The 12,289-nt window shown below is 42.6% G+C and overlaps 1 protein-coding gene across 1 annotated transcript in view; it reads left to right on the top strand.

Moving 5' to 3' along the window:
- The first annotated feature begins 525 nt into the window (after positions 1–525).
- FBXO16 (F-box protein 16) overlaps positions 526–12,289 on the top strand; it is a 30,049-nt gene continuing 18,285 nt past the window's right edge. Inside the window, exons 1-2 of the mRNA XM_009585792.1 lie at positions 526–664; positions 6,378–6,413. Of these exons, the coding sequence (XP_009584087.1) occupies positions 569–664; positions 6,378–6,413 (132 nt within the window). The 5' untranslated portion in view covers positions 526–568. The remainder of the gene's footprint in view (positions 665–6,377; positions 6,414–12,289) is intronic.

Below are 12,289 nucleotides of genomic sequence, written 5' to 3'. Positions count from 1 at the left end.
TCTGAACCATTCTGGATTTCATTCTTTCAGCTAAGTATTACAGAAACAAATTGGCCCTTTGAGACTTGGCATTATACGCCCCTCAAAATCAGTAAAAACCTAGCTAGCGTCACTTAAGTAGATGCACAAGTTATGTCCAATTTTCAGTGCCAACAACTGGAAAGAGAAATGTTGTGTACTTTCTAGCTCACTGCAAATACCCTTGTGATCATTCATGCAGCAAAAATCAAAGGCATATTCAATAACATTTGTGATGGGGAAGACCTGCTTAATTATTAATTATTTATATGACATTCATGCACAGAGGTTCCATCAGGAAATCTGGCCTTTTACTGTCACAGTTACTGTGGGTACATAAAATAAAAGGCCTTACCCTAACTGACTTTCAGATAATTTTACTTGTATCATTGCTATGCTATGAAATCATTGGATTCCTTCTTAAAATTATTTGCTTTTCACTAACATACTGTAATGGAGAGCACAGAGAGAATGTTGGTCTTTGTTCTGTTCAATTGTTGTAGCTATTGGTGCTGACAAGACGTGAGAGGACCCACCATATCCTGTATCTATGGCATTTGCACCTCCTAGAAACGTGGATGGCCCCAAGCTACAGACCAAGATGAGCACATGGACTCCACTGAACCATCAACTCATGAATGACAAGGCAAGTTCTGTGCAAATGGGTCAAATTCATAGAATCACAGAATTGTTGAGGTTGGAAGGGACTTCTGGACAACATCTAGTCCAACCCCTCAAGGCAAAGTCCACTAGAGCATTTGCTCAGGATCTTGTCCAGTCAGGTTTTGAATATTCTCAAATCCCAAAAGAAATTCTCAGGTTCACTTCACAAATTCTCAAGACCTAGAGAAATTTAACTTATGTTTTTGCCTGTGTAGGTCACGAGTCATGGAATAAGAACTTAAAGATTTTGTTTACTATTAGAAGTATGTATATATCAAACACACATACAGTCTTTATTATGTATACATGTATATAAAAACTAACGTTATGTAAAAACTGAAAGTTCTAATGTACATTGCTTAAAGCATACAAGTATTTAGTTCAAGTATTTTTATCTTACCAAATCAGTTGTTTTTAAACAAAAAAAAAATGTATTCAATTGTTAGTGAAAGTTGCCAAATTATTCTTTTCTCTGCTCCAGAAGACTTTATTTTAACTCCAGAGCAAACTGAGTGTCAGTGTAGGTTTCCGAGTGGCTGATGTGCTCCATCTCGGCTTGTAGGAGAGACCTTAGTCCCATGCTCTGGCTTCTCTGCTAAATCTGGCAGTGATGAGGCTAGCTTGATATTTTGGAAACTGAAGTGATGCACTCAATTTATAAATAACAAGATGCACTTCCTAACCTCCCACTCTGTATACTATATCTGGGATCTGCTAACATAACCGAGGGGGTTTTGGCTCATGTATCGCTAGGAGCATATTCCTCCCTCAGAATTCAGTTTAATTTTCTGTAGATGATGCATAGAATTTAATCCAGAGTGGGTCATTACATTATGAAGTCTGGCTTCCTGGGTTTCTTGGGCCCTCTTGTTTCACACAGTTCTCCCAGTCTTGATCTCAGTAACTAGAATTTGGCTAAAATATATCTTCCACGAAGGTATCCAGACTTCCTTTGGGGTTATCAAGAAATGAAAATGTCATCAATTCCCTAATAATTTTCTCATGATTAATCCCCTATACCATGAAAAGATGAAACCTTGTCTCCTGTCTGAATACCTCTAGCATTAGCTTCCGTCATTTAAATCTTCCCCTGCTAGCTTATTAAACTTTTCTGTAACCATTTTTTTTCCCTTGTGGAAGGACTTTTACCCTGCTTCAAGCCAACACTTGAACTTTTTTTGATAAACTAAACAGATTGAGCTCTTTGAAGTCCTTTCAATCTGGCATATTCTCCAGTCTTTGAATCATTTTAATGTCTGTTTCCTACACCCTTTAAAATATATTTTTACAGATGCACATCACTGTGCAATAAAGTATGATCTAACTAGAAATAAGTATGTGGGTAAAACCACCCTTTCCTACCTTCTTACTCCTCTACTCCTTAGGCAGTCTGATGTTGCATTGGGCTGCAGCAAAACTTTTAGGAGCTCGTATTGGATTCTTGTGTACTCCAATGCTTAATGATGTTCCAGCTAAGAAAGAACCCACTGTAATCTCCCAGACCTGTGGTCAGTGATGAAGTTCATGATAAAAAGTGTTTGCTTGTTTCTGATGCAGGTTTTAAAGCGTTGACCTGTCTGGAACTCCTTTTTGTATATCACTATACTGCTCTGCAGTGTTAGCAGAAAAAAAAATAGTTGCAACAAAAATATTGCTGACAGTTAAATCAGGAGATAATCCAATTGATATATAGGAAGCTAGTGAGTGAGAAGGCGCCATTTTCATACAATCATATCTCTGTTCATTTCTGCACTCTTGAGTTAAGAGAAAGCATGAAGAGAGAAAAGAATTTATAGATGGAAGGTATGTGAAAACAGTGAGAAGATGAAGGCATAAAGAGAAAAGATGCCTAAGAAATGTACTTGTTAGTAGAACAGGCAATGAGGGGCAGGAGTGGTGGGAATTCAGAGCTGATCCAAGGCAGTAGCATTTAAGCTCCGTCTAAACCATTGTTAGGAGCAGACCCAAGAACAGTTAGTAGCATAAATTTGCGACCTGTCTAATTTTGGGTAATCCTGGGGGTACTCCATTAGTAGTTCCTGTAGATTTCCCTGGATTTTCAAACATGCTCAAGAGTACACTTGTCTGCATTGTTGGTAGGACCCAGCTCTCTCCTGCCTATTGTACATCCCAAGTCCTGCTGCCTCCATCTATGGTTTTCTGCCCTTACAGCAGCTCTTAGAACAGAAAAGACTATCCAGGGCATTACTACTGGGACATGGGCAGTCATGATTGATTGTTTTAAAGCCAGGATCACCATCAGGGAGAGATCAAAGTCAAGAAGCCAGAATTAGGAAACCTCGATTTATGCAGCATTCATGGTCAGAAAACCAGAGGTGGAGTCTTAGATATGCCAAGGTTGTGCTACAGTTAAGGATGAAGTAAAGGCAGGAGACGGGGCAGCCTGCTCGCCCACAGCAAAACCGGGCAGACTTCAGTGTCAGTCCTGCTGAGTCCAGGGCTGTGCTGCCTTTAAGGAAGGACTGGAAGTCGGGAGATGATTTGCCTTCTGCTGGGCAGTAATTCAGGTGTGGGGTAGAAGAGCCCCCAGTGGCATTTGCAGCAAAGGGTGGAGGGATTTGCCAGACAGCCTTGAACTTGACCTTGTTTAAAATCACCTGAAGACATGGATGTGAGATGGCAGATCTCAGGAGCAACCTGGGCCTCAGGCTGCGTCCAAAGCCAGCCAGCTTAGGCACACTATAGGTATAACTCCAAGGCCTTGGAGGAGAGGACAGTAAACATGGGCTTGATTAAGGCAGTGGATGATTATACCAATTTTGGGCCATTCTGTTGCTAATTAATACTTCCAAGTGCCTGGAGTAGGCAGAACTTTCTGACAGAGTAGGCTCAGATGTATCTCCAAGAATGCTGAAAGCAAATATGTGTCTTTCTTTGATCAAAGACCATTAACATTGCTTTCAGTTATATAAATAGCTCCCTGCTTCACTTGAATTATCCAACCCAAAACTTAGATCTTTAACTATTCATCACTTTCTTGTAGCAAATCCTTTTCCAAGTTCAGCTTGTTAGGTTTTTTTTTTTTCACTTTGCCAAGTGTCCCACATGCAAATAAAGCAAATAATAACTGTCAACATACCAATAAAAGAAATGTCATTTTCCACCCCTCGCAAGAGACACTCCTGCTGAGAGAGACAGAGCTTATGCTGTCAGCTGCTGTACCAGACATCAGCACTGATAATGTCTTTCTCTGCAGGAACCTTCTTTGCAGGCTGTCATAGCAATAACATGTTTGGAGTTTATAATGATCAAGCATGTTTTCCTAGTCGTGGTTAATAGCTGTTTTTATGTGCAGTTATAAGCTGGGCTTTTTCCACTTTGATCTGTCTTCTGGAAAAATAATCTACAGCATTTCCTCACTTCCCAGGTCACAATCCTGAGTATAGAAGGCAGTTTTTGTGGTAGTGGGAAGCCACATGCTAGTGCTTGCAGGTCTAGCTCCCTATGGATAAAGGTCAACATCATAAATCCTCCGCTGTATTTTAATACTGATCATCCTTCTTGTTAGTTGTCACTGTAAAGTGGCCAGGGAACAAAGACTGGTCTTACTATCTTACTCCTAATGGTCTTGCTGCGTTAAGATTGAAGCCATCACCAGGGCTATGTGATAGCTACCCATGTTTTATCCATTCTAGGAGATTTCAGGCACCCAATGTCTCCAACTCAGGAGATCTGAAATTTCTAAAATAAAGAGGTGGGAAGCCCAGCTTCTGGTCTTACCAAAGCACATGAGACACGATGCATCACTGTATGCCCAAGAGAATAGAGCGCTATGTTGGCACAGCGTGTGTGCACCAGCTGCAAAGAAGGGAGCTGGAGATGAGAGGTAGCACATTGCAGCCAGTCTGCAGAGCTGTCCTTCACAGTCGTACACACATAGCCCTTGAACTTTAGGGAGTCTTCTTCAGTGAGAGGAACCTTCCACAGGAAGCAATCTGTAGAGTTGAGGAAGATGAGGAAGAAGTAAATGAGGCCTTCCTTAGACAACTGGAAGAAGCCTTATGTTCACAGGCCTTGATGCTCATGGGGAACTGTAACTGCCCTGATATCTGCTGGAAGGGCAACAGAGCAGGGCATGTGCAACCCAGGAGGTTTCAGGGGTGCATTGATGATAACTTCCTGACACAGGTCATCAAGGAACCAACAAGGGAAGATGCTCTGCTGGACCTCATACTTACAAAGAAAGAAGGACTGGTTGGGGATGTGAAGGTCAGGGACAATGTTGGCGGCAGTGACCAGGAGATGATGGAGTTCAGGATACCGAGAGGAAAGAGCAAGACAAATAGCAGGATCACAACCCTGGACTTCAGGAGAGGAGACTTTGACCTCTTAAGGGACTTATGTGAAAGAATCACATGGGATGTGGTCCTGGAGAGAAGAGTGGTCCAGGAAAACTGATTGATTTTCAGACTTTAATAAGGCTTTCAATATTGTCTACCATAACATCCTCATAGACAAGCTGATGAAGTACGAATGGAGAGTGAGGTGGATTGAAAACTGACTCAGAGGACTGTGATCAGCAGCACGAAGTTCAGCTGGAGGCCAGTCACTAGTGGAGTATGCCAGGGGTTGACTGCGGCCAGGATCATTTAAAATCTTCGTTAACAACTTGGATGATGGGGCAGAGTGCACCCTCAGCAAGTTTGCAGACAATACAGAATTGGGAGGAGTAGTTGATAGACCAGATGTTTGTGCTCTCATAAATCACAGAATCATAGAACAGCCCAGGTTGGAAGGGACCTGAAAAGATCATCTGGTCCAACCTTTCGTGGGAAAGGGAGCCTAGATGAGATTATCTAGCCTCCTGTCCAATTGTGCCTTGAAAACCTCCAGTGATGGGGAGTCTACCATATCCCTGAGCATGTTGTTCCAGTGATTAACCTTGACATCTGGAGAAATGACTAACTATCTGGAAAGCAGCTTGGGAGAGAATGACCTGGAGGTCCTGGTGAATTCCTTGTTGACAACGAGCCAGCAAAGAAGGCCATCATCATCCTGGGCTACATTAGGAAGAGTATAGGTGGCAGGTCAAGGGAGGTGATTCTTCCCCTCTACTCAGCACTGGTGAGGACAGATGTGGAATGCTGTGTCCGTTTCTGGGCTCCCCAGTACAAGACAGACATAGACTTACTGTAACAAAGCCAGTTTAAGGCCACAAAAATTATTAAGGAATTGGAGAATCTGATGTATAGGGAAGGGTTGAGAGATCTGAGGTTGTTCAGCCTAGAGAAGAGATGTTCATGGAGGACCTTATCAATGTGTATAGATATCTGATGGAAGGACATAAAGAAGACAGAGCCAGACTGTTCTTGGTGGCATCCAGTGAAAAGACAAGAGGTGATAGCCACAAATTGAAATACAGGAAATTCCATTTAAACATAAGAAAAAATGTTCTTACTGTGAGGGTGGTCACACACTGTGACAAGTTGCCGCAGAGGTTGTGGAGTCTCCATCCAAGAAGATATTCAAAACCCATGAACATGGCCCTGAGCAACCTGCTTTAGTTGACCCTAGCAGGGAGTTTGGACTAAAGGATCTCCACAGGTTTCTTCCAAGCTCTGCCATTCAGTGATTCTGTTTGTATTTTGTAGATTGTTTCTCAATCTGTGTTTTTCTTAGGACATATTGAATTCCCTTTAAATATACAATTTTATTTGTGTGTGTATGTTTTATAGGTATTTGAAGAAAGAAGAGCCCTGCTTGGAAAATGGGTAAATTTTTCTCTTTAAATATATATTTAAACACAGCTAGATTTCTGAACTGATCAAGAGATTGCTATAATGGGAATGTAAAACCTATCCTATTTTGAAAAAGGGGTTCATTTTCCGGATGTGAAAGTTAGCTGTAACTGCTCTACTTTTGAGGAAGGTAAAGGTGTAGATTCCCTCAGTGCCCACATTCTGTAAGTTCTGAACTTGGGAAATCATATTCCATCATCAGAATGCTCTGAAATGGGATAAGAAACCTTGGGAAGAATCTGTGAAGTCTTCAGAGAAGATACTGAATGTTTAGATTTCCATTGCCCGCTAGCAGGTCTTTGAAACCTGTAATAAATGACATGTTATCTACCAAGTGCACACATATGGCTCCTAATACTGTAATCATTGAGCACCTCACAATTTCTTACTGTCATTATCTTCACAGCTCCAACATGAGACAGGAAACTGCTGTCACCCTGTTTTGCAGATGAAAAAAAGGAGGCACAGAAAGACATGAGATAGGATTTGTCTGCCCCAACCACAAATGACTGCAAGTTAGGCATTCGGTGTGCGGTTTCTCTGGCCGGGTGTGTATGTCTGAAACATAATATTTAAGCCTGGCTGGTCTGGTCATCACAGGCTCTTGTAGAGTCAACAGAGAGAAAGCAGTACTTCCAGAGGGTATTTCATCTCATTTAATGTAGGATGAAAGATCAGCCCTCTAGAGATGCCTATTTCTTTCCATAGCCTATGAAGGGAGTCATAGCTGGCTGCTTGAAAGGAATACAACTCTAATTGACCTACCCAGAGCATGCAGTGGCACAAGATTTGCCCTAGTCCTAAGCTCACCCCTTAAATATTGCATTGTGCTTTCTCTTTTATACAGCAAAATCCATTATGGGAAAGCAGCCGTAATCTACTCAGTCTCCTATGCAAACAGGAATACAGATTCAGGGACTTTATTGCAATAAATGAGTGAATTCAGCTGAATGTATTAATATGGCTCAGTAATAACTGTATGGTTGAGCCCTGTGCACATCTTTATAAATGGAACCAAAGAACCAGTTATGTGGTCACGTATGATACACAGTCTAAACAGAAATATGGAAATGATGCTCCTTATCAGCACTTTTTGATAAAGAGTATTTGCACAGTAACTTTATTTGAACTATGATGCTTATTCTGTATGCCTAATAGGCCACTCGTGGATATTTTTTGCATATGAACTGGTCTTTACAGACAAGTCTTTTGATTTTAAACTCATAAGGATTATTAATCTTTATAGGAAATACGCTTTCCATAACTTGTTGACATGCACGCGTTTTGATAATAAGGAATTTCATGGACACCAAGAAAACAAAATAATTGAATGATTATTGTTCAAAAACCACCTTTTAGCATGATCGTTAGTAACTGACAGACCTAAAACCTGTCTCTTGAAAATTGTTGGATGTTTTAAAATGCCCATGGGATATACCGGCAAAAGGGCAAAAATGTTTTCATTAGAACCCCCACTGAAAGAGCCAGAATCTGGCAACAACCTTCCTCCAAACACACATGAGAATGCTGAATCATCTCCTGAAAGGTTAAATTTCTGACCCTTCATATGACACTAGATCAGTAGCTCTCATCACGCTCCTTCAGAGCTAATTTTCCTTGCACTTGTCATCCATCATACCAACGAAAAGGGTGCAGAAAGCACAAAAGCTGCTCTTAACTCCCTTCAAAGCCTGTGGCATTATAGTATCTGGTATGCAAAGCCTAGAGCACTCTGAGTTTGAGAGAAACTGTGTCAAGAAATCACAGTGCCCTGGGCAGGAGTTTTTACATTGATTCACATGACCTACTCAAAGTGCTCTCAGGAAGTATGGAATAGATGAAACTGCCGAAGGGTGGGTTTGTATGGCTGGGAATGTGTATTCAGTGTAGTTGTAAATGCTTTATTGTGAAACTGGAAGGCTGAAGTCTGTCCTAAGTCCAGAACTGTTAAGCGTTTTCAGTAATATCTGGATGATGGAATGGAAAATACATACTCATCTGCAGATGATACCAGGCTTGGAGAGATTTCATGAACTTTGGAGATTAGAAATCAGAATGAAATGATCTGCAGTTTGATAAGGACAAGTGAGAAGTGCTGCATGTAAGAATGACATTTACAAAAACTGCAGATCTGAGAAAACCCAAGTATGCAGCAGTTCCACATAAAAAATTGCTGGGAATTATGGTGGATCACAAACTGAATATAAGCTGACAGTGTCTTATAATTGTAATAAAGGGGAATATCCCAAAGGGCTGTCTGAAAGGCAGAGCCATCCCCAGTTCTGGTCCCTGCATTTTGAGAAAACCGAGGACCAATTGGAGATACTTCTGAGAACACTGACTTGTGAGAACAGTCTCAGGTCCAGAAAATATGAAAACAATCCCTACAGTAAGTAGGGAAGATGGAGAAAAGACATAATAACATCTTTCCAGTGACACAAAAGATGTCTGAAAACAGGAAGGGAATGATCTGATCTCTGTGTTCACATTGGATAGGACAAGAAAACATGGGCTTGAATTGCAATGATGGAGGCACAATTTAGACAGCAGCAAAATCCAATGCTACAGATAATCCACTGCCGGAATAGCTTGCTGGGGTTTAGGGGTGGAATCTCCATCACTGGAGTCTTTTGAGAACAGGTTAGACAAACACTTGTCAGCAATGATTTAGGTAGAGTGGATCCAGCCTTGCAGCAGGAGATGAACTAGCTCAGTGTTTCTGAACCTTTTTACACTGAAGGACCATCCAACCTTCTGGGAAAGCAGAACAGGTTGCCTTGTGCGGCATTGCCACAGTGGTTTTCCTTTACAGCCAAATAAAGATTAGATTAAACTTCGGATGCTCATTGCTTATTTTATTCTTCCTGATTTTATTTGCATGCATTCAGGGACTATGTATGTGCATTTTCATTTAGTTATTTTTTTCCATCTTTGATGTCTCCCAGGCTGTTGTGGTCCATAAAACACAGGTTGAGAAACAATGAACTAGTTGTCCTGAAGGGATTTCATTTCTCTGTTTCTGCGCTGCTGGGCAGCCCCAAAGGGCATAGGGGTGGCTGTGCTGTCACCTGCAGTATCCAAGACGCGCGATGGGACCCTCTACAATTTTTTGGCTGTCTCAGATTGCGCTCAGCTCCACAAAGTATTATTGCTGCACAGAGTGGAAGCAGTGGGGGTGTGTAGTGGCAGCAGACTGCTTGTCTTACATGGCTGTTCCCATGCATGAGTATTTCCAGGCTTTGATCCTGCTGGAGGCATTTGCAATGAATTTCCTTCACCAACTCCTTTACCCAAATGCTATCCAGATACATATAAAAGAGGAATTGTGCTGCTGTCTTTCAGTTGAAACCCTTTTGATGGTTAAACTGTGAAAGGGTTAACATCTCTCTGTTAATTTTTCTGTTTTATTCTAGTTGCTTTTATTCTGTGTTGCACCCAGGGCAGATGCCTTGACGTGCTGCCTCTTGGCCTCTCTTTCTGCTGTGTTCTGCAAGCCAAAAATTCCTCCCATTAATTTAAAAAACATAAAAGCATTTTGCTCTACCTTAATGCTCAGTGCTATCATGCTGACACCGAGGTTAATAAGTTGACAATGAAGCTGGGGTTGAACTTGTAGATTAAGACACCTAAGCTTCAGTGTCTCCAGGTGATCCGAGCGTCTCAGCTTCCGTTATAGCCAAATGAGATGTAGACAAGTCAGGGGAGCCCAGACAGTGATTCAGCTCACCCTGTGGGCTACATCTTCTGCTAGTAATTTATACAGCACATCTGAGTGTTCCCAGGTACTGGGACTTGCTCATCCACACTATGAAATTGTCAGCACACTCCCTGGCATGATTTTGGCCTGGGCCAGTAGCACTCTTCTAGATATTGTTCAGACACAATTTGGACATTAGCCTGGCCTGGAACCATGCCAAATACACGGTTTGGATCCAGCCAGCTTGTTTTGAAGGGTAAGAGGATGATAGTGTGGACGTATGCATTATCTACCTCATGGCCTCATTACCTACCTCTCCTATCACGGCAGATATGATGCAGGACTCGCAGATAACTGTCACCCTTGGAGTGGCAGCTCTAGACTTTGCAGGATACCCCACAACACAGGACACTGGTGTTTGGGCAGCTGAACCCCATCCCAACTCTCCACAGACCCCCACCTATAGACACGTCTTTACCCAGGAGCTGACCCCATGCTAGGTGCCAAGGTGCAGGAGCAATGGCTCCTGCTCAGGGGTGCTTCTTGTCACCAGGCTGCCAGCTTGCCTTCCTCAGCAGTCTTCCCAGGACTCTTCTCTTATTTCAAGTTTAATTGTTTAACTACGGTGGTGAAAGCAAAAAGGAACAGATCCTAGGGGCTAGTTGCTAATTGCTGACAAGGAGCAGCTTGGCAGCAGAGATGTTTAGGAATTTTGTGGGGTGGGCTAGTATATCTTATGGATACCAGGTGCCTGTCTGCTTCATCCCTTCTATTCTCACCCAGGTCCTGGGTCTCCAACAAATCCCTTCATCAGGACCAGGAGAAGATGGCTGGGGAGGGAGGGGAAAATTGCTTCTCCCTAGATGAATCATCTCCATCTCCTTGCAAGCCGTTCTGCAAAAGAGCCTCATTGACTAGTGAATTCGGTCCTACGTTTGCAGAGCACAGGGATGCCTGTGTGTGATTGTAACCCTGTGAACTCATGTCAATACCCTGGTTTGGAGATGAGGATTATATCCCATTTCGGTGGCTAGTTCAAGTCAGTAAAACAACCTGTCTCTTACAGCAGAGAGGGGCCTCTTTAGGTTAAGCGGCAGAGCCTCTGTGCTTTGGCACTGAGGTCCTGGGCTCTCCCCTTGGTGTCAGGCTGCGTTATTTGTGTGTGTGCACTCATGGATTAATTGTAAACTGATCGCAGAAGCAGGGGCTGAGCACTCTGCATTGCTAGCGTAGCCTTATGTCATACAGTCCCTGGGGAGACATTGTTTGCCAGGGCTCTGGGAAAGGCACAGAAAAGGGAAAAAACGTTCCTAGCTGCGGATAAAGAAGGTGCAGCACCTTGAAAAGGGGAATCCAGTCCAACTGGTTGGGTTGCTGTAATCAGATGCAAGGGGAGGAACTGTGGAGAAAGGCAGCCAAATGTAGGATGGGGACATGCTTGTTAATACTGGAAAAGAGACAAATTATGCCTACTTTACTTGGCTGCTGCTGAATGCAGTGGAGAAGAGGCTGTGTGTTCCCATGCTCTTGACTGTGTGGCACTGATTTAAATGGAGTTTCCCTTGCAGAGTAAGCACAGGCTGAGGATGCTGGAAGGAATTGCTTTATTGCAAAACCCGTGGCAGAATGGGAAGAGTCAAATAGGAGCAAATATTCTGTCTCCTCTGAAGAGAAGTTAGATTTGCTTTGATTAGTTCACTTAATCTCTTGGTGTGGAAGAGAGTAAGCCAGTTACCCCCTTGTCTCTGGAACTTAGACGGGAGAAATTTATCTTTGCAAATGGGTGATTGCGGATTGTTTTAATGAGAAGAGGATGTAGCTGTGATCATGAATGGGAGACTGTGCAGCAGAAGCTTTCCCCCTTCACCATGTGACAGAGAAAGCCTTCTATATCAAGCTGAGGGTGAGAAGGGGACAGGCAGAATGTCCTCTGTCCCCCTCTGGTACACCGTTGTCTGATTTTATTCTTGTTTCGAAGCTCCAAATCCAAAGGTCCTGCTTCAGTTCTTCCTTAGTACTCTGCTAAACGTCATTAGAGGTGAAAGTTATATGCAAAACAGGGATGGGAAAGGGTGTATTCCTTAATTCACTGTGTCTGAAAAGGCATGGACATTTGGGAGCTTTCTTCTATTTGGCTTTTTGTCTCTGGGAT

Source organism: Fulmarus glacialis, unplaced genomic scaffold (genome assembly GCF_000690835.1).
Source record: "Fulmarus glacialis isolate BGI_N327 unplaced genomic scaffold, ASM69083v1 scaffold749, whole genome shotgun sequence".
Classification (NCBI taxonomy): domain Eukaryota; kingdom Metazoa; phylum Chordata; class Aves; order Procellariiformes; family Procellariidae; genus Fulmarus; species Fulmarus glacialis.
This window is presented reverse-complemented; position numbering and strand designations above follow the sequence as displayed.